General features: G+C 45.2%; 1 protein-coding gene across 1 annotated transcript in view; it reads right to left on the reverse strand.

Annotated features, from left to right (window-relative positions):
• Positions 1 to 23002, reverse strand: part of B4GALT6 (beta-1,4-galactosyltransferase 6) — a 242363-nt gene that overhangs the window by 32127 nt on the left and 187234 nt on the right. The window contains exons 3-5 of the mRNA XM_063923646.1: positions 21555 to 21668; positions 17834 to 17955; positions 2868 to 2984 (exon numbers count right to left, since the gene is read on the reverse strand). Of these exons, the coding sequence (XP_063779716.1) occupies positions 2868 to 2984; positions 17834 to 17955; positions 21555 to 21668 (353 nt within the window). The remainder of the gene's footprint in view (positions 1 to 2867; positions 2985 to 17833; positions 17956 to 21554; positions 21669 to 23002) is intronic.

A 23002-nucleotide genomic window follows, 5' to 3' on the forward strand; every position in this document is an offset into this window, starting at 1 on the left:
GAACTTCCTTATATAAGTGTTCAAAGCTTTCAAATTGAGAATGGGTCTCACCGAACCGTCTGGTTTCGGTACCACAAACATTGTGGAATAGTAACCCCGTCCCTGTTGAAGGAGGGGTACTTTGATCATCACCTGCTGAAGGTACAGCTTGTGAACAGCCGCCAGTACTACCTCCCTTTCTCTGGGAGCAGCTGGCAAGGCTGATTTGAGGTAACGTCGAGGGGGAGTAGCCTCGAACTCAAGCTTGTATCCCTGAGATACCACTTGCAGAACCCAGGGATCCACCTGTGAGCGAACCCACTGGTCGCTGAAGTTCCGGAGACGCGCCCCCACCGCACCTGGCTCCGTCTGTGGAGCGCCAGCGTCATGCGGTGGACTTAGTAGAAGAAGGGGAGGATTTTTGTTCCTGGGAACTGGCTGTCTGGTGCAGCTTTTTCCCTCTCCCCCTGCCTCTGGGCAGAAAGGAAGCACCTTTGATCCGCTTGCCTTTCTGAGGCCGAAAGGACTGTACCTGATAGTACGGTGCTTTCTTAGGTTGTGAGGGAGCCTGAGGTAAAAATGTCGATTTCCCAGCTGTTGCTGTGGATACGAGGTCGGAGAGACCATCCCCAAACAATTCCTTACCCTTATAAGGCAAAACCTCCATGTGCCTTTTAGAATCAGCATCACCTGTCCACTGCCGGGTCCATAATACCCTCCTGGCAGAAATGGACATTGCATTAATTCTAGATGCCAGCCGGCAAATATCCCTCTGTGCATCCCTCATATATAAGACGACGTCTTTAATATGCTCTATGGTTAGCAAAATAGTATCCCTGTCGAGGGTATCAATATTATCTGACAGGGTATCAGACTACGCTGCAGCAGCACTACACATCCATGCTGAAGCAATTGCAGGTCTCAGTATAGTACCTGAGTGTGTATATACAGACTTCAGGATAGCCTCCTGCTTTCTATCAGCAGGCTCCTTCAAGGCGGCCGTATCCTGGGACGGCAGTGCCACCTTTTTTGACAAGCGTGTGAGCGCCTTATCCACCCTAGGAGACACCTCCCAACGTGACCTATCCTCTGGCGGGAAAGGGTACGCCATCAGTAACTTTTTAGAAATTACCAGTTTCTTATCGGGGGAACCCCACGCTTCTTCACACACTTCATTCAACTCATCTGATGGGGGAAAAAACACTGGCTGCTTTTTCTCCCCAAACATAATACCCTTTTTAGTGGTACCTGGGTTAATGTCAGAAATGTGTAACACATTTTTCATTGCCGTAATCATGAAACGGATGCCCCTTATGGATTGTGTATATGTCTCATCCTCGTCGACACTGGAGTCAGACTCCGTGTCGACATCTGTGTCTGCCATCTGAGGTAGCGGGCGTTTGTGAGCCCCTGATGGTCTTTGAGACGCCTGGGCAGGCACGGGCTGAGAAGCCGGCTGTCCCACGGCTGTTACGTCATCCAGCCTTTTATGTAAGGAGTTGACACTGTCGGTTAATACCTTCCACATATCCACCCACTCTGGTGTCGGCCCCGCAGGGGGTGACATCACACTTATCGGCACCTGCTCCGCCTCCACATAAGCCTCCTCATCAAACATGTCGACACAGCCGTACCGACACACCGCACACACACAGGGAATGCTCTGACTGAGGACAGGACCCCACAAAGTCCTTTCGGGAGACAGAGAGAGAGTATGCCAGCACACACCACAGCGCTATTTATTTACATATACAGTTTGCGCCTAAATTTAGTGCCCCCCCTCTCTTTTTTACCCTTTGAGCCTGGAAACTGCAGGGGAGAGCCTGGGGAGCTGTCTTCCAGCGGAGCTGTGAAGAGGAAATGGCGCCAGTGTGCTGAGGGAGATAGCCCCGCCCCTTTCTCTGCAGACTTCTCCCGCTCTTATATTTATATTATGGCGGGGGATTTTTGCACATATATAGTTTTTTAGACTATATTATGTGCTGTTTACCAATGTAAGGTACTCTAATTGCAGCCCAGGGCGCCCCGCCCCCCCCCAGCGCCCTGCACCCATCAGTGACCGGAGTATGTGGTGTGCATAGGGAGCAATGGCGCACAGCTGCAGTGCTGTGCGCTACCTTAATGAAGACCGGAGTCTTCAGACGCCGATTTTCAGGATGTTCTTCTTGCAACTGGCTCTGCAAGGGGGACGGCGGCGCGGCTCCGGGACCAGACGACCGAGGCTGAGCCTGTGTTCGATCCCTCTGGAGCTAATGGTGTCCAGTAGCCTAAGAAGCCCAAGCTAGCTGCAAGCAGGTAGGTTCGCTTCTCTCCCCTTAGTCCCTCGTAGCAGTGAGTCTGTTGCCAGCAGATCTCACTGAAAATAAAAAACCTAACAAATACTTTCTTTACTAGAAGCTCAGGAGAGCCCCTAGTGTGCAACCAGCTCGGGCCGGGCACAGATTCTAACTGAGGTCTGGAGGAGGGGCATAGAGGGAGGAGCCAGTGCACACCAGATATAGTACCTTATCTTTCTTTAGAGTGCCCAGTCTCCTGCGGAGCCCGTCTATTCCCCATGGTCCTTACGGAGTACCCAGCATCCACTAGGACGTCAGAGAAATGTGCATTACCTATTGGTATACTGGAAGCCATAAATGTGATTTCACCATGTGTGTGACATTTCAGTTAAGACTTGCAAGCACGTTCTACAGACGCTGAACACTGTACTGTGAGCTGCATGAAATTCCAGTGGATTTATAAAATATCCAAAGAGAGCAATCGCTTTAAGGTAAACCCCCCCACTCCCCCCAAAGGAAAAAAAAAAAAAATATGAACATGGGTCTTTGAACACTAAATAGGTAAGTATGCAGAATTGCCGCAAAAGGCTAGAACATGATTCTAAAATTTACCTGTTCAATTACATAGAAGGAAAACTCTAAACGTTGTCTCTGGAGCATAGGTATAAGATGCCTGAAGAAGACAGGTAAATGTTCATGGCGGTTTCGGAATGGAATAAGGATTGCTACCTGCAAACATGAGAAAAAGCAGAACCATTAACATGCCATACGTTTCTATTTGATTGCCAAACAAATTAGAAGCAAAGGTTCTTGTAGACATTAATAACCATCACAAACAAGATGAGCAGTGAATATTGGGTTTCCATACATTTATGCAGATTACTAACTGGAGTCTGGAGCCGCCCTGATCCGGCAAGTCCCATGACATTTACCATGGTGCAACGGTGTTCTCTTCACTCTGAGGACGTTTGTTATAGGAAACTCACTTCCTGCATGATAATCTGAATAGACAGGAGTGAGGAGTGTCCTGTTAGGTCTGCCGAGTTTCAGGTAGCTACCAAGGTAGGCCGGCGGCCGACATTGAGGGACTGCCCAGTATACCAGTAACATAGGTCACGCTAGTGACAATGAAAATCCTGCTGGTGTGTCCATCACCGTGCAGAATATCTGCAAACAACATAGGGCCTAATTCAGACTGGATCGCTGCACAGTCTGAAGCCCTTGCTGGAGTGCACACCCCGGGAGCCCAGTGAGATGCTATCAGCATCTCAGGGCTGCGATCGCCTCTGCCTGATTGATAGGCAGAGACAGTCGTGGGGAGGGAGGGGGCATGCCAGACCACTGTGGGGGCGGGCAGCGGCGGCTGCTTGACGTCACACGCAGCCGCTGCAACCCGGGAAGTGTTGAGTAGCGGCCTGCCAGCGCAGAAGTGAATTGGTGGGCTCCTGCAGCAGACACGTGTTCGTGGAGGTATAAAACAGAGTAGAGGGGCACTGACTAGCAGAAGGAGATAATCAGTTTTGAAAAGGGGATCATCATAAGCTGCGCGATGTCATGACAGAAATTTCGGTAACCTGGATGAACTGGCCAGCTCAAAGACCAGCTCTGGGACGAACTGGAATTGACGGGTGCATTCTAGACCGACTCAACCTTCTTCAGTGTCGCAGTTGGTCACTGTATTTAAGGTGGAATGGCAAAACATACCACCTGCTGTTGTCCAGGAACTTGTGGACAGTTTACCAAGAAGGGTGTCTGCAGTAATCACTGCATGTGGTGGACCTAAAACGTACTGACGTCAACAAAACCTTGTTGATCTATTTGCTGACAGTGTCCAATCACTTGTCTTCGTAGTGTAGAAATTACTTCAGAACTCAAAGACTTGGTAAAGTGAATTATCCATCCGCTCATTTAAAATGAAACCACTGAAGTCTACGTAATTCAAGGATCACTGCACTAGAATATTATTCAAAGGACACAGACTAAACCCAGCACAGAATAAGGCCTCATTCACGTGCGGAGGATAAGAAAGTAAGTCATTACACAGCTAATGTCTTAGAGCAATGAAATAATCACATTACAAACTATATACAGATCTACTTTATGTAATCCAGTTTATTACAATAATTGTGACATCAAACCAGATGAAAGAAGAGAGGGATCAAATAATTCTACAAAGACCTTTTAATGTAATCTTCCCTGGATCATTATAATTGAATATGTCAAATAAATGGTAAATTGTACAAAGGCAATTTTCTCCACTAGAAAGAACTCCTAATACCAATTATTGCAGCAAGTGTGTTTACAAGTGCGTATTCCATACAAAACCATGACTACTTCCTCAAACGCACAATATCAAAGCACGTGTGGTTATAATGTCATTAGTTTTATGCTTCATTACGGTGGGGGAGATGTACTAAGACTTGGAGAGTGATAAAGGGGAGAGAGATAATGTATCAGCCAACCAGCTTCTGCCATATTACAGGCTGTATTTGACAAATGGCAGTTAGGAGCCAATTGGTTGGTACTTCACCTCTCTCTCCAAGGCTTAGTACATCTGCCCGTGAATGTGTCAATGCCACATATTTGATGGTAACACCAACAAAGCTCATCTCACTGTCCACAGCCAAGTGGACTATTTATATACAGACCGGAAGGTAGCACAAACGTAGCGAACAAGTGCTACACAAACAATACATTTCCCAGCAGTATAACAGCTCTTTGGATGGGTTCGGTATGTAATACCGCCGTCCAGGATGCCGAATGCACTATCCCGACATCGGCATCTCGAGTGGTGGAATGCCGGCAGGGGGGCGAGCGCAACTAAGCACCTTGCGGGCTCGGTGGCGAGCTATGCTCTATTCTTCCTGCATGGGTGTCGTGGACAACCGTAGAGGGGGAATCACCTACCTCGCCAGTATACCGGCAGCAGTATGGTCGGGATCCCTGCGTCTATTGTGACTGACGATCGGTATGCTAACCGCTTACCCTTTAGATTACTATATTACAGTCACATGAAAATTATTTTTCATATACTTTGAGATTTAAAAGATAATTCGCCATTATAACAGCTTAATAATTAATTACTAATTAAGAAATAAGAGAACATTGGTTGCATTTGCATTCCATTACACCCTCACGCATTATCTTTGGAATGCAATAACCACAATGCAACTGCCAGCTGCCTGACAAGTCAGGGATCCAATATCAGCAATTTCAGGGTAATAATCATTTGATCAAAGTGATTTTGGTGCACTTTGAAATCATTACATGATCACTGCCTTGCAGCACAAAACTTCCTTTTATATGAACACTGACACTACATATTCACTTCCCTTGTACATACAGAGCTGTAAACATTTAACTTGACTAGATAGCGGTAATATTTAAGGAAATATAAGGCATATAATATTTATTTTCAGAACTTCATGGCTACACAAGACTGATATTTCTTTGTCTAGATATCTGCAATGTTAACGTCTTTCTAGCCAGGATATTATGCAATTATATACAGTAGCAATCACAATTTTAGGATGTTGCTTAGGAAGTGTGTGTCACAACATTACATATTTCCTATATTAAGAGGATCTATAGTGCACCTGTCCCCTACACACACCCACATACAACTAGCAGCTATTTGTGGCACTGAACCAATATTTATCAGCCAAAGAGAAGCTCTTTAATGGAAAAGAAAAGTCATAGAAACTAAATGTCCTTTCTCTAACGTCCTAAGTGGATGCTGGGGACTCCGTAAGGACCATGGGGAATAGCGGCTCCGCAGGAGACTGGGCACATCTAAAGAAAGCTTTAGGACTAACTGGTGTGCACTGGCTCCTCCCCCTATGACCCTCCTCCAAGCCTCAGTTAGATTTCTGTGCCCGACGAGAAGGGTGCACACTAGGGGCTCTCCTGAGCTTCTTAGTGAAAGTTTTAGTTTAGGTTTGTTATTTTCAGTGAGACCTGCTGGCAACAGGCTCACTGCATCGAGGGACTAAGGGGAGAAGAAGCGAACTCACCTGCGTGCAGAGTGGATTGGGCTTCTTGGCTACTGGACATTAGCTCCAGAGGGACGATCACAGGCCCAGCCTGGATGGGTCCCGGAGCCGCGCCGCCGGCCCCCTTACAGAGCCAGAAGAGCGAAGAGGTCCGGAAAAATCGGCGGCAGAAGACGTTCCTGTCTTCAATAAGGTAGCGCACAGCACTGCAGCTGTGCGCCATTGCTCTCAGCACACTTCATACTCCGGTCACTGAGGGTGCAGGGCGCTGGGGGGGGCGCCCTGAGACGCAATAAAACATGATAAAAATACCTTACATGGCAAAAAATACATCACATATAGCTCCTGGGCTATATGGATGCATTTAACCCCTGCCAGAATATACAGAAAAACGGGAGATAAGGCCGCCGAAAAGGGGGCGGAGCCTATCTCCTCAGCACACTGGCGCCATTTTCCCTCACAGCTCAGTTGGAGGGAAGCTCCCTGGCTCTTCCCTGCAGTCACTACACTACAGAAAGGGTTAAAAAAAAAAGAGAGGGGGGCACTAATTAGGCGCAGTATTAAAACATACAGCAGCTATAAGGGGAAAAACACTTATATAAGGTTATCCCTGTATATATATATAGCGCTCTGGTGTGTGCTGGCATACTCTCCCTCTGTCTCCCCAAAGGGCTAGTGGGGTCCTGTCCTCTATCAGAGCATTCCCTGTGTGTGTGCTGTGTGTCGGTACGTTTGTGTCGACATGTATGAGGAGAAAAATGATGTGGAGACGGAGCAGAGTGTCTGTAACAGTGATGTCACCACCTAGGGGGTCGACACCTGAGTGGATGTACTGTTGAAAATTACGTGACAGTGTCAGCTCTGTATAAAAAAAACAGTGGTTGACATGAGACAGCCGGCTACTCAGCTTGTGCCTGTCCACTAAAAAGGGGTATTATGTTCGGTGAGGGAAAAACTACCTGTAGTTTTCCTGAATCTGAGAAATAAAATGAGGTGTGTGATGATGCGTGGGTTTCCCCCCCGATAACAATTGATAATTTCTTAAAAAGTATTGGCTGTATACCCTTTCCCACCAGAGGTTATGGTGCGTTGGGAAACACCCCCTAGGGGGGATAAGGCGCTCACACGCTTGTAAGAACAAGGGCTCTACCCTCTCATGAGATGGCCGCCCTTAAGGATCCTGCTGATAGAAAGCAGGAGGGTATCCAAAAATGTATTCACACACATACTGGTGATATACTGCGACCAGCAATCGCCTCAGCCTGGAGGTGCAGTGCTGGGTTGGCATGGTCGGATTTCCTGACTGGAAATATTGATATCCTAGATAAGGATAGTATATTATTGCCTATAGAGCATTTAAAAGATGCATTTCTATATATGCATGATGCACAGCGGAATATTTGCCGACTGGCATCAAGTATAAGTGCGTTGTCCAATTCTACCAGTAAAATGGTCAGGTGATGCGGATTCCAAACGGCATTTGGAAGTATTGCCTTTGAAAGGGGACATTTGGGGTCGGTCTTTTAGACCTGGTGGCCACGGCAACAACTGGGAAATCCACGTTTGTACCCCAGGTCGCCTCTCAAAATAAGACGCCGTATTATCAGGCGCAGTCCTTTGTTGGCAAGCGGACAAAAGGTTCCTCTTTTCTGCTCGTGACAGAGGGAGAGGAAAAAGGCTGAAGAGATTACCCAGTTCCCAGGAACAGAAATCCTTTCCCACCTCTGCAAAGCCCTCAGTATGACGCTAGGGCCTTACAAGCTCAGGCACGGTGGGGGCCCGTTCTCAATGAATTTCAGTGCGCAGTGGGCTCACTCGCAAGTAGACCCCTGGATCCTTCAGGTAATATCTCAAGGGTACATATTGAAATTCGAGACGTCTCCCCCTCGCCGTTTCCAAAAGTCGGCTTTACCGACGTCTCCCTCTGACAGGGAGGCAGTTTTGGAAGCCATTCACAAGCTGTATTCCCAGCAGGTGATAATCAAGGTACCCCTCCTGCAACAGGGAACGGGGTATTATTCCACACTATTGTGGTACCGAAGCCAGACGGCTCGGTGAGACCGATTCTAAATCTAAAATCTTTGAACACTTACATACAGAGGTTCAAATTCAAGATTGAGTCACTCAGAGCAGTGATTGCGAACCTGGAAGAAGGGGACTACATGATGTCTCGGGACATCAAGGATGCTTACCTTCATGTCAAAATTTACCCTTCTCACCAAGGGTACCTCAGGTTATGGTACAGAACTATCATTATCAGTTCAGACGCTGCCGTAGGGATGGTCCACGGCACCCCGGGTCTTTACCAAGGTAATGGCCGAAATGATATCCCTTCGAAGGAAGGGAATTTTAGTTATCCCTTACTTGGACGATTCCCTGATAAGGGTAAGATCCAGGGAACAGTTGGAAGTCGGTGTAGCACTATCTCAGGTAGTGTTGCGGCAGCACGATTGGATTCTCAATATTCCAAAATTGCAGCTGGTTCCGACGACTTGTCTTCTGTTTCCTAGGGATGTTCCTGGACACAGTCCAGAAAAAAGGTGTTTCTCCCGGAAGAGAAAGCCAGGGAGTTATCCGAGCTAGTCAGGAACCTCCTAAAACCGAACCAAGTCTCAGTGCATCAATGCACAAGTGTTCTGGGTAAAAATGGTGGCTTCCTACGAAGCAATCCCATTCGTTAGATTCCACGCAAGAACTTTCCAGTGGAACCTACTGGACAAATGGTCCGGGTCGCATTTTCAGATGCATCAGCGGATAACCCTGTCACCAAGGACAAGGGTATCCATCATGTGGTGGTTGCAGAGTGCTCATCTTCTAGAGGGCCGCAGATTCGGCATTCAGGACTGGGTCCTGGTGACCACGGATGCCAGCCTGCGAGGCTGGGGAGCAGTCACACAGGGAAGGAATATCCAGGGCTTAGGGTCAAGCCTGGATACATCACTTCACATAAATATCCTGAAGCTAAGGGCCATTTACAATGCTCTAAGCTTAGCAAGACCTCTGCTTCAAGGTCAGCCGGTGTTGATCCAGTCGGACAACATCATGGCAGTCACCCACGTAAACAGACAGGGTGGCACAAGAAGCAGGAGGGCAATGGCAGAAGCTGCAGGGATTCTTCGCTGGGCGGAAAATCATGTGATAGCACTGTCAACAGTATTCATTCCGGGAGTGGACAACTGGGAAGCAGACTTCCTCAGCACGACCTCCACCCGGGAGAGTGGGGACTTCACCCAGAAGTCGTCCACATGATTAAAAAACTCGACAGGTATTGCGCCAGGTCAAGAGACCCTCAGGCAATAGTTGTAGACGCTCTGGTAACACCGTGGGTGTACCAGTCAGTGTATGTGTTCCCTCCTCTGCCTCTCATACCCAAGGTACTGAGATTGATAAGATGGAGAGGAGAAAGCACTATATTCGTGGCTCCGGATTGGCCAAGAAGGACTTGGTAACCGGAACTTCAAGAGATGCTCACGGAGGATCCGTGGCCTCTACCTCTAGGAAGGGACCTGCTCCAGCAAGGACCCTGTCTGTTCCAAGACTTACCGCGGCTGCGTTTGACGGCATGGCGGTTGAACGCCGGATCCTGAAGGAAAAAAGGCATTCCGGATGAAGTCATCCCTATCCTGATCAAAGCCAGGAAGGATGTAACCGCAAAAACATTATCACCGCAATTGGCGAAAATATGTTGCGTGGTGCGAGGCCAGTAAGGCCCGACGAAGGAAATTCAACTGGGTCGATTCCTACATTTCCTGCAAACAGGAGTGTCTATGGGCCTGAAATTGGGGTCCATTAAGGTTCAAATTTCGGCCCTGTCAATTTTCTTCCAAAAAGAACTAGCTTCAGTCCCTGAAGTTCAGACGTTTGTAAAAGGGGTACTGCATATACAGCCTCCTTTTGTGCCTCCAGTGGCACTTTGGGATCTCAATGTAGTTTGGGTTCCAAAAGTCACATTGGTTTGAACCACTTAAATCTGGGGAGTTAAAATATCTCACATGGAAAGTGGTCATGCTGTTGGCCCTGGCCTGGGCCAGGCGCGTGTCAGAATTGGCGGCTTTATCCTGAAAAAGCCCTTATCTGATGTTCCATTCGGACAGGGCGGAATTGAGGACTCGTCCTCTGTTTCTCCCCAAGGTGGTTTCAGCGTCTCACCTGAACCAACCTATTGGTGGTGCCTGCGGCTACTAGGGACTTGGAGGCCTCCAAGTTGCTAGACGTTGTCAGTGCCCTGAAAATATATGTTTCCAGGACGGCTGGAGTCAGGAAATCTGACTCGCTGTTATCCTGTGTGCACCCAACAAGCTGGGTGCTCCTGCTTCTAAGCAGACTATTGCTCGTTGGATTTGTAGTACAATTCAGCTTGCACATTCTGTGGCAGGCCTGCCACAGCCAAAAATCTGTAAATGCCCACTCCACAAGGAAGGTGGGCTCATCTTGGGCGGCTGCCCGAGGGGTCTCGGCTTTACAACTTTGCCGAGCAGCTACTTGGTCAGGAGCAAATACGTTTGTAAAATTCTACAAAATTGATATCCTGGCTGAGGAGGACCTGGAGTTCTCTCATTTGGTGCTGCAGAGTCATCCGCACTCTCCCGCCCGTTTGGGAGCTTTGGTATAATCCCCATGGTCCTTACGGAGTCCCCAGCATCCACTTAGGACGTTAGAGAAAATAAGAATTTACTTACCGATAATTCTATTTCTCATAGTCCGTAGTGGATGCTGGGCGCCCATCCCAAGTGCGGATTGTCTGCAATACTTGTACATAGTTATTGTTACAAAAATCGGGTTATTATTGTTGTGAGCCATCTTTCAGAGGCTCCTCTGTTATCATGCTGTTAACTGGGTTCAGATCACAGGTTATACGGTGTGATTGGTGTGGCTGGTATGAGTCTTACCCGGGATTCAAAATCCTTCCTTATTGTGTACGCTCGTCCGGGCACAGTATCCTAACTGAGGCTTGGAGGAGGGTCATAGGGGGAGGAGCCAGTGCACACCAGTTAGTCCTAAAGCTTTCTTTAGATGTGCCCAGTCTCCTGCGGAGCCGCTATTCCCCATGGTCCTTACGGAGTCCCCAGCATCCACTACGGACTATGAGAAATAGAATTATCGGTAAGTAAATTCTTATTTTTAAAGTCCTTCCCTCCAACCAGTTTGAAGAATGACCCTTCCTCAGAACCCTGCATTTAGAATTGTGAAGACAATCTGCACAAGTCCCAACTATTTCCAAAATTCTCCACATACCACAAACAGACTGAGCAGTTCTAAAAAAGGGTTCAATGACTAAACAAACCTGGGAATCCCATTGAAGGATCTGGAGTTCTCGTTTTAACTAAATTCTACGTACAATTTCAGTGACAATTTCAAGCACAAGACAGAACAGAATTCAATACAGCGGCACCACTAGTCACTAATTAATTACTGGAGTTAGTAACTTTAAATGTCTGCTGCTTGTTTTATAATGTAATAGCTGATCTCTATGTATGGCATTAAATGCATAATAATTCTATAAGTTATATGCAATGTCTAGAATCCAGTAATTCTGTACAATTGACTGCTTTTATCCAAATTATAAAATAAATGATCCGTAAAACAAGGCTGCGACAGAAGTCTGGGTGTCTGTCGTCTCTTGACATTTTCAGGCTAAATGTATAGGGGGAAATTCACAGCCACACTAATGGATCCCTGGAGCACAATTGGCCCCAACCTCCAGCTGTATCATTGATTTTATTCACCTGCCTGAGGCAGGAGAAAACAGAATATGCGATAAGACCCGTTTTTGTGGCCGCAATCATGAAAACGGTTGAGTCACAAGTTTTACAAGCAGATAGACTTACAAGTTTTTCCAACTATTTACACACACACACAGAGAGAGAGAGAGAGAGAGATTTTATGTACCCCAACATACTGTAGACACTTATTAGCTGCAATACACTTTCTGGCTATAATTTTCCATCATTAATAAAGTAACAACATACAAACCCTTGACACCATACAGGGCATCCTATACTTTCCTTATAGCCATGAACAGCATTATCTTATTTGGATAATTTACCCGCTCTTCCATGCACATTCCATAGGTTGCAGACTGCAGAGTCAATGTGTAACATTGGCACGGCAGCAATTTGCCATTTCTAGCTGAATTGTGTTGGCATTGTGTGCGCGCTTCATGAAAATATCCTGCTTGTTTCATTTAACATGGGTCTTCATAGTACAGAACTACGTTCATTCAATTCAGCCCATAAAATGCAGAAAAAGAATTCCATAGCTAAGCAGCGTAAACCTGTCAGGGGTGAGATGATACACCTGTCCCTTTGTTGGCAGGGGATGCAGTTAAAATACTGGCTGTCGGGATCCCAGCAATCAGGAGACCAACGCTGGAATACCATCATTCAGGAGACCGATGCCAGAATCCCGACAACCGCAGGTCATTCCCACTCGGTTGGTGGGTCCACGCCACCAACCGAGTGGGAATATAACCTGTGGCAAGCGTGGCGAGCGCAGTGAGCCCACAGAGGAACTCACTGCCGGGATTCTGAAAGATGGAATGCCACTGTTGGTTTACTGGTAGCCGGCATCTTGTCTGTCGGTAACACATATGTATTCCGTTGCCAGCTATGCATACATGGAAGGACATGTACTCTAACTGTGAAATGGTTAAACAGAGGTTAACTAATGGGTAGTCCAAAAGGGGGGGAATCCAGTTGTTTTTGGGGTGCACTAAATCTGACAGAGCGATTCATTTGATGCTCTGATGGGCACAAATACTGCAAGCACCCATTATTTCTGCTCGCACCCTTCTGAATCGGTGAGCAGAAATGTACAAAAAGTCCGGCTTTTCGTGCCCAATAGTTGAGACGTGTTTAGTAGCTTTACGCAAACAATATATTACTGCCTGTTTAAAGTGATAGGTGATTGGACGCATTAAAACAACTGAATCTCCCCAATGTTACTTAGGAAACCTTTTAGATGTATAGCAGACAGACTTACACACAGAAATTGGTCATTAATCAGGAAAGAAACTGTTTGATTACAATGAAAAATGTAAAGTAATACGAGTCACACAGATGTATAAATTGTATTTTATACTGATTTCAAATAGGTATGACTGTTTCTGTTATACCAGACACAAATGTGCAGTTTATGCAAAGAAACAAATACAGTGCAGTAAGGATGGTGTAATGGTTAGCAGTATTGCCTCATAGCACTGAGGTCATGGGTTCGATCCCCACCATGGCCCTGTGTGGAGTTTGTATATTCTCCCCATACTTGTGTGGGTTTCCTCCGGGTACTCCGGTTTCCTCCCACAATCCAAAAAATATACTGGTAGGTTAATTGGATCCCAAAAAAAAAAAAAATTGACCCTAGCTTTAATGTGTGTGTGTGTGTACACATGTGGTAGGATATATAGATTATAAACTCCACTGGGGCAGGGACTCATGTGAATGGACAAATATTCCCTGTAAAGAGCGGCGGAATATGTGTGCGCTATATAAATAACGGTTAATAAATAAATAGACCAAACGTCGTCCCTTCATTCTAACATGGGCCTGCTCCCCACTTTATAATGCCCGGTGTACAGTGCAACACACCAGGTGTGTGCACTGTACACAAGTATACTGCTCCTATTACAGGCCACCTACTTTATTACTTCTATCATATGTTGCCACTCTAGCGATCAGGTCAGTTTCAACTTCAGGTGTCCCTTTTTCCATTCTGCACATTTCCCAGTCCTTTTACATAAGATATTACGAGAAAAAAAATTCAGAAGTAAAACCAAATTGTTAAACTTCTTGATGTGTTTAAAAAAAAAAAAAAAAAAAAAAAAAGGAATAATTTTCTGGCAGCCGATGCGAGTGCTAAATAGTGAAAATAAAATACAGTAGCCCTGCTTTCCTACATTCTTTCCATTTACAGTATATCTACTTTTCGGGAAACAGTGGGCAGGGTAGATGAAGCAGATTACTGGAAATAATGCCAGTTTACCTACAGGAAGTACAGGAAGTTTCCCTGGGAAATACCCTATTACATTATTAGCCTTTTGTAATATAAAACTTCTACTATGTTCTGTAGGTCTCCTAGATACAGCTTCCTAGCTGCTCGCATTGCTTGGAGCAAACAGAGTCATGGTTCCAAAAGGGAGGAACAAGGCGGCTTACATTTTATAGACCTTTATCTACTGCGCTTTATTTGCAAGTGGTAGTTAAACACTAAAAAACATTGGGTACAAGTGTTTTCAGATGCAAATATACATATATATATATATATATATATATATATATATATATATATATATATATATATATATATATATATATATATACACATACATATATACATACACACATATATACATACATAGTCCGGCACTCTTGATTAATCAAAGCAACTTAGACCGGCGCCTCCACAAATAAAGTAAATATCACAGCCGAAGGTGCGGCACTCAGGGCACACAATAAAGGACATTGTGCTGACAAAAATCAACACGATTGAGACGTTGACACCAAGCAATATATACCCCGCTTCTGGGGTGGCGAGTGCCGAGGTTATGTGCACACCACCCTATGAGTGGTGAGTGCACTTTTTTTCCCCCGCTTCTGAGGTGGCGAGTGCTGTGGTTTTATATTTCTGTGTATATTGCTGGATTAGTCTAACTCTTATTAACTGTGACCACTAGCTTATTAACCTACCACTCCTATCGTCAGGCCCTGGACACTGCCAAACAAACATATTTCCAATCTGTCATCTCTTCTCACGCCACCAACCCCAAGCGACTTTTTAATACATTTAAATCACTTCTTTACCCTCCCTCACCTCCCCCACTAGCTACTATCCGTGCACAAGAATTTGCTTCCTACTTCAAGGATAAGATTGATAAAATCCGAGATGAAATTGTATGCTCTAACTCAGCCAGTGACCTGCTCAATTCCCTACCTGAACCCTCTGGCACTTTCTCTTTATTTGATCCCACAAGTGAAGATGAAGTATCAACACTCTTTTCATCCTCCTACTCCACTACCTCTCCTCTTGATCCTATACCCTCACAGGTCAGTAAAACTTTGTCTCCTGTGCTTATCCCAACCTTAACTAAAATCTGTAATCTCTCTCTCTCTACTGGTATCTTTCCTTCTCTGTTTAAACATGCAGTCATTACTCCCATTCTAAAAAAACACAACTCTGACCCAAACACACTCTCTAACTACCGTCCCATTTCTCAGCTACCCAGTCCCTCCAAGCTACTTGAGAGACTTGCCTACACTCGCCTTACACACTTTCTTAACTCACACAACTTATTGGACCCACTTCAGTCAGGCTTTCGTGCCCAACACTCCACAGAGACGGAACTGACCAAAGTAGTGAATGATCTAGTCACTGCTAGATCAAAAGGCCATTACACACTACTTATTCTTCTAGATCTCTCTGCTGCTTTTGACACTGTTGACCACTCTCTTCTCATACAAACACTACAATCCCTAGGTCTTCAGGACACAGCCCTTACTTGGTTCTCATCCTACCTATCTAATCGCTCTTTCAGTGTTCACTTCTCTGATTCTACCTCCTCTTCTCTACCTCTATCAGTTGGAGTACCGCAAGGCTCAGTCTTAGGTCCTCTGCTTTTCTCAATCTATACCTCCTCTCTTGGTAAACTAATCAGCTCCTTCGGATTTCAGTATCATTTGTAAGCTGATGATACTCAAATCTACCTATCCTCCCCAGATTTGTCACCATCTGTATTGGCTTGTGTCACTGGATGCCTGTCTGCCCTTTCATCTTGGATGTCATCTCGCCACCTCAAACTCAACATTTCCAATACAGAATTAATTATTTTCCCACCAGCTAAGAGTAGTTACCAACCTGATATCTCCATAACTGTTGACAATGCAACTATCCACCCTACCCCACAAGCTCGTTGCCTAGGTGTCACCCTTGACTCTGAACTGTCCTTTGTTCCACACATTCAATACGTCTCTAAATCATGTTACATGCACCTTAAAAACATATCCAAAATAGACCCTTATCTTACACAAGACACTGCAAAAACTCTAATCCATGCACTCATCATCTCCCGCATTGATTATTGTAATAGTCTCCTTACTGGTCTTCCCAAACATAGGCTCTCACCACTTCAATCCATTTTAAATGCAGCTGCGATACTAATCTTCCTCGCCAGACGTTCTTCATCTGCTGATCCGCTCTGTCAGTCAGTCCCTCCATTGGTTACCGGTATTCTACCGTGTCAAATATAAAATACTTTTACTTACATACAAGGCTATTAACCAAACTGCACCATCATACATCTCCTCATCTCAAAATATCTCCCTACCAGACCTCTCCGCTCTGCACAAGATCTGCGTCTCTCATCCACATGTATTACCTGTTCCCACTCAAAATTACAGGACTTTACCTGGGCTTCACCCACTCTATGGAATGCACTCCCACGCACAATAAGACTCTCCTCTAGACTCCAAACCTTTAAACGTTCCCTGAAAACTCATCTCTTCAGACAAGCCTACCAAATTTCAGACCCACACACATAACCTTCAATGCTTCCCTATCAAGTTACATCCCCTCTGTACAGTCCACATAAACTCACATTTTGTCTTCCAACATTGCTGGGTGATCATATCATACAACCCATTAAGAACCTAGCAATCTGGGGAACCATTATGTAACAGGTAGCATCTATCCTTGTGTATCAATGCCTATTTCCCTATAGATTGTAAGCTTGCGAGCAGGGCCTTCCTACCTCTGTCTGTCTTTGCCCAGTTTTGTTCTATAACTTGTTCTAATTGTAAAGCGCAACGTAATATGCTGCGCTATATAAGAAACTGCTAATAATAATTAATAGCTTTCTCATGCACCCCTATGTAGACTCAATTATCCTTAACCTGTGTCAGCTGTTACTTAGTAATTTATCAGTGTACATTTAAAAGCCATAAGGTGTGTGGCAGGTGCACATTAAACCAAGTAGGCATATTTGCAGTTATATAATGTGTGAAAGAGTTGCCAGGTTTTAAGACTCTGTAATAGTGTAGGACCTGCATGAAGGTGGGGTACCTTGGCGATCGGTTTGTAGGCATTTGTGCATTGGCCAATTCACTAACTAAACCCCCATGTGTTGAGGATAAATGAGCTTGCTATGGTGAGTGCTGGGTTTTCTGGATAGATAGACAGAAAGACAGACAGATGAATAAGTAAAATGAAATATGTCTTACAGATGTCACAGCTCTGTCCTCATACACTGTTGCCCTTACCAGCCAAATAGCCCCTCAAGTGCGCCAGGTCTTGTAGGACATAGCTGTGCATCTTTTTCTCTTGAGATCACCAGACAATAAGCAAAACAGTACACCTTATCTTGCATAGATGTGTCGAGGCAAACGTCCCATACAGCGGTATTTCAAACACTTATTATATATTTTGTGGCTTTAACCTTTTAGCAGGAAACAGTTCTCCTTTCAATATTTGCAGCAATACAAATAAATGTCCATTATAATGACACTCCCAAGAATGTGTGTCTCATGACTGTACGTGTTATGAAGACAGACAGCCAGTGACTCATTTCACTCTCACACAGTCATATACTGCTGGTCTCACCTTCCAGCGAGGAGTGCAGTCTGTAGGTTTCCAATGTCCTCCAGGCCCAATATCCATATTAGAAAATAGCTGGTGAATTTCTTCTAATGTGATCTCGCTCATGTTAATGTCTGTACGCCCGTCTGCATTGAACAACATTCTCAGTTTGGTTAAATAATAATGAAAAGAGGAAGAAAGTGGAAAAAAAAAAGGCCTAATATTTGTGTAACCACAATAAATTACTTCCTGAAAGGTCCAACGCATCTAAAATATAATGATACCATTCAGGAAACCGATAACTTATAAAGTGATGCCATTTACAAACAGATAACCCAGGACAGGATAGGGAGATAAAAAAATTCTTCTCTCTCTCTATCATATATATGAGATAACACGGGCAGCATTCTAGACAGCTTAATGGAAATAACTCTGGATCCCCATTTCTGTATGTGCGGATTATGTATTTCGAATACATACCGGGTTAGATTCAATTAGCTGCCACTCGGGAGGGTTAATGGTTAGGCTGCGGGGGTAGGGAGGTTAGGGTTAGGATGGGGCCAGAGGTGGTTAGGGTTACGCACCACCGGGGGAGGGGGGGATTAGAATTAGGTACTTAAGGGGGAGGGTTTGGGTTGGGCTGCAGGGGGGTTAGGTTTAGGTACTAACCGGGGAGGTTAGTGTTGGGCACTAATGCGGGAGGTTAAATTTAGGCTGCGGTAAGGGAGGGTTAGGGGATGAGTTAGAATGCATAACTCAACCATAGGGATCTTCATCATGGAGATGCCAGCGTCTGTATTCTGACCACCAGCATCCTGTGCACTGGGATCTTATATCCAACTCCATATACCACATAGAACACATCACACACATTTTCCGTGGATGCCCCAATCCATAATATTTGGTCTCCCTGGGTTTCTTACCATCAAGCCCAGACACATAATTGATTGATCCATATAGTAATTCCTGGATCTCACTCATATTGTCCTCTTCTTCCTTCCTCCTCTTTACCAACATCCCGCAATGTTTTTCCTGCTCACGTTTATTTTACTTTCAAGCCCTCCCCCTTTTTTTTTCCATCTTTCCTGGCCCCCATGCTTCCAATAGAACCCTTTAAGGAATTCTAATTATACATTGCCCTAACACAGTGGTTCCCAATCTGTGTGCCGTGGCACCCTGGGATGCCTCGGAACACTTGCAGAGGTGCCTTGGGTTGGTGGTCCAGAACCAATTTAAAATTCTGCATGGTCAATGTAAAAAACAAAACCAGTGTTAATGGCTGCCAATCATAAAATATATTGACAATCAGAAGCAAATCTTGTTCCTCACCACATAAGTTACCCTAAGGATGACATATAAAAACAATTTACTTAATTTAATATTTCTTTCTAAATTTTTCAATATGAAACTATTGGCTTAGGGGTGCCATGAAAAGAATTCTGATACTCTAGGGTGCCGTGATTCAAAAAAGTTTGGGAACCACTGCCCTAACAACATTCATTAAAATGCCATTATTATACAGGATTCATCTTTTTGCCTACCAATAGATGTAAATTGAAGGTTATTGTTATTATCTAATTTTGTATCTACTAATTGTTATCAGTTTCCCTTCTCCCCCTTAGGCGTCTTCCCTTGTAAATATTTGAAAATTCATGTTAATTATATAAATATATAAAAACACAACCACGTGGTGGGCAGGAGATAAACTGAGACTACCGAGGAGCAAGAGAGAATACTGTATGTACCCACTGACATCAACAGATATTATCAAATGGCAGCACTGTGTTGTACACCTGCACAAATGTTTGGACGATGGGAGTCCCTAAGTATAAATGATGCTGCCTGTTAAGTGCAATTGTCTAGTAATCAAATATCACCCAACGCTACGCAGAATCGTGTGTTTTTTATGAAGATATGAGGGGCGGGGGGACATTACATCGGGCATTATCTCTCCCATAACAGCCCGCACACACATGGAGCTCCCTTTTAAAAAAAAAAAAGGGGTGTCTCTTCTTTCGAATGATAAGCCCTCTTAGTAGTTATCATGCAGTGATCACCAGATAATTACATAAAATACAAAAATACGGGCTATGATGCACAGCTGTGCACATATGAGGCATGTATGGTAGTTCCGTCATCACAAGTTATGCCATGGCCTCTATGAGGTGCAAGAGAAAACAAGCGTGCCTGTAGAATGAGACGTAACGTTCCAGAAGTGCACATCGCATCAATACCAGGAATTGAGTCCCTCCCACCCACCCCCACTGATTCTTAAGGTGGGTACACACTGATAGATATATCTGTAGATCAATTGATCTGCAGATATATCTATGGCTGTATCGGGCAGTGTGCTGTGCATACACACTGCCCGATCCGTCTGGTACTGACGTCATGAACTGTGTGGGCGTGTACACACGCCCGCCCAGTTCAGCTGTCAATCACAGCCGGCTGCCGCAGCATGTGTACAGGCAGCCGGCTGGTCGCCCGTACAGACAAAGCGACCAGCCAGCCGCCTGTGCTGCGGAGCTGACTCGATATGTCTGTAAACGACGTAGTTCACAGACATATCGCCCGTACACACTGGCCGACGGACCCACGATATATATCGGCCATTCAATAGAATGGCCGATATATCGGCCAGTGCGTACCCACCTTTAGAGAAGGAATGAAATTACAGATGTGTCCTCATACATCTAGCCTCAATACGTCACGCAGCAGGAGGTTCCAGGCGCTAGTTAGCCGGAAGTTCCTGGGCTGCTCTGCTAATGTCAGACATCTTTCTTTGCCGAAAATCCGGTGGAAGACTCAGCATTTGTGAATAAGGTAAACCATTAACCAAAGAACGCGGATGGCAACTCTGGGCTTGCAATAGCGTGTTTCTATCCGTAGCTTTAGAAAAAAGGCTAGTGTGTATACCACGATTTATAATAGAAACATGCACATCAAGAAAATCTAGCGACACCCTACTGTAAGTATAGGTGAACTTAATTGGGTTATCTGTGGCATTGTGCTCCTCCAATATCGATTGAAGGCCCACAATGTCACCCCGCCAAATCAGGAACAAATCATCTATGTACCTCAGGAGCAACACAATATGCTCCTTAACACTTTCAGAACAGAAAACCAGTTGTTCAATAAAAAACATAACTACGTTGCGGTTTGACTGTGGCATGATTTGCTAACACTGTAGCATAGCATTTTGTATGCAGATACAGCCGCAGTCACACACAGAATACAGGCATGCTGCATATCGTTTTAATCAGCATAAGATACGTGTGTATCCTGTCCCCATTTATACGGAACATAAAGACGCTCGGCGATACCGGGTCACGGCACGGCGTGACTAGAAGGGCTGATTAACGTGACTGAAGCAAGGATGTGGAAGGACACATCTGTATTTATAGAAAATAAGTGGGACTGCCAACAAAGGAGATTTAGCATAAATTAAATAAAGATAAATTCACTAAAGAGAAGAAGACAGAACTATTGTTGCAGTATGTGCTACTTGGTTAGATAACTGGTCACCTTTTGTGACTGTAGTCAGTAGTTTGAAAGCAAGCCATGTACTTTTGTAGTCAAATAATAAGTTGCATAGGAAAAACATATCACACATACCACATTTTCTATTATTAGGTTTGAAAATACAGGATGGTGACTTTGGAAGCTTCCTGCAAATTCCTTGCAAAGACATGTCAGGTTACAATACTTAGACTAAAACTCTGAATAGATAAATGAAAATACTTACGCATAAAAGGCAGCTTTTCTGGACAGAGGTTGTGTGGAGAGAAAGTGAAGTTTTCAGGCAGATACATCATTGACTGCGCAGTGAAATCTGTAGAATTTGTACCATCTGGGTAATCTTAAAAAAAAATAAAGGGGGAAGAGATAAAAACATATCACCAAAGTCCTACTAAAGCAAAGCAGTGCACTACTTTTTGTCCTGTCATAGTTTCCATTTTTTCACTAACGGTGAGTATGCGCATCCAGCATGCTGCTGTGTTGGTAAAGCAGGATAGTAAATGCTATAGATAAGATATAGGACAACAAATAACTGCAACAGCATATCACAATATGGGGGGGGGGGGGGGGGGGGATTAGATTAGCAGCAGTAATTGACTGGGGACCAACTGATCCCCGGGGACTGTTCAATAAACCCAGAAGACAGCCTGCAAATCAGTAAACATATAGGTCTGGGAACTTATCCAGAATTGTATGTGTTAACACCCAAAAACAGTCCGTTTTCTGGGCAAGAAAAAGGGTCTCTAATTGAATAGTCCTGGGTGTTAAAGCCTGAGGCTACCACCCTTTTTCACACCCGTTATTATTATTATTATTATCCTTTATTTATATGGTGCCACAAGGGATCTGCAGCGCCCATTACACATTACATAATCAAATGAGCAAACTAGAAAACCGCACTTGCAGTACATGACAATATAAGACAGGTATAGAAAACCCGGGGTTAGGTGCCATCAAAGGGAGTATGAAGTAAGTAAGAAAAGGAAAGGCACAAGAGGAAAGAAGTCCCTGCTCTTGCGAGCTTACAATCTAAAAGGTGAGGGGCTAACAGATCTGAGTGACACAAAAGGGGTAGACAGTGAGCATAGACAAATTAAATAAACGTGTCAAATTGAATTCCCCCCTAGGCAGGGCCGGCTCCAGGCATGTTCGACTAGAGCGGCCGCGCGGGGCGCCACTCTTACAGGGCGCCGCACGCTGCGGCCGCCATATTCCTGCCTGGAGCCAGCCTCTGTTTGTCCCATTACCGGCCGCTTGTGTGCGCGCTATGCAGCGCGCTGTGCGGCGCCGGCGTCTGACGTTGGACGCCGGCGCCGCGCAGCGTGCATAGCGTGCAGACAGTTTCGAACCTCCGTCCGCGGCCCGCCCGCGCCCACAGCAGTATTCCCGGCTCCCAGCAGCACCGCAGTGTCAGTGACAGGTAAGTTAAAATCTGTCTGGCACTGTGTGGGGCCGTTTATGTTTCTGGCACTGTGGGGGCATTATTTTTCTGGCACTGTGGGGGCATATCTGCACTGTGGGGGCATTATTTTTCTGGCACTGTGGGGGCATTATTTTTCTGGCACTGTGGGGGCATATCTGCACTGTGGGGGCATTATTTTTCTGGCACTGTGGGGGCATATCTGCACTGTGGGGGCATTATTTTTCTGGCACTGTGGGGGCATATCTGCACTG

The sequence above is a fragment of the Pseudophryne corroboree genome, chromosome 5 (assembly GCF_028390025.1).
Source record: "Pseudophryne corroboree isolate aPseCor3 chromosome 5, aPseCor3.hap2, whole genome shotgun sequence".
NCBI classification, from domain to species: Eukaryota; Metazoa; Chordata; class Amphibia; order Anura; family Myobatrachidae; genus Pseudophryne; species Pseudophryne corroboree.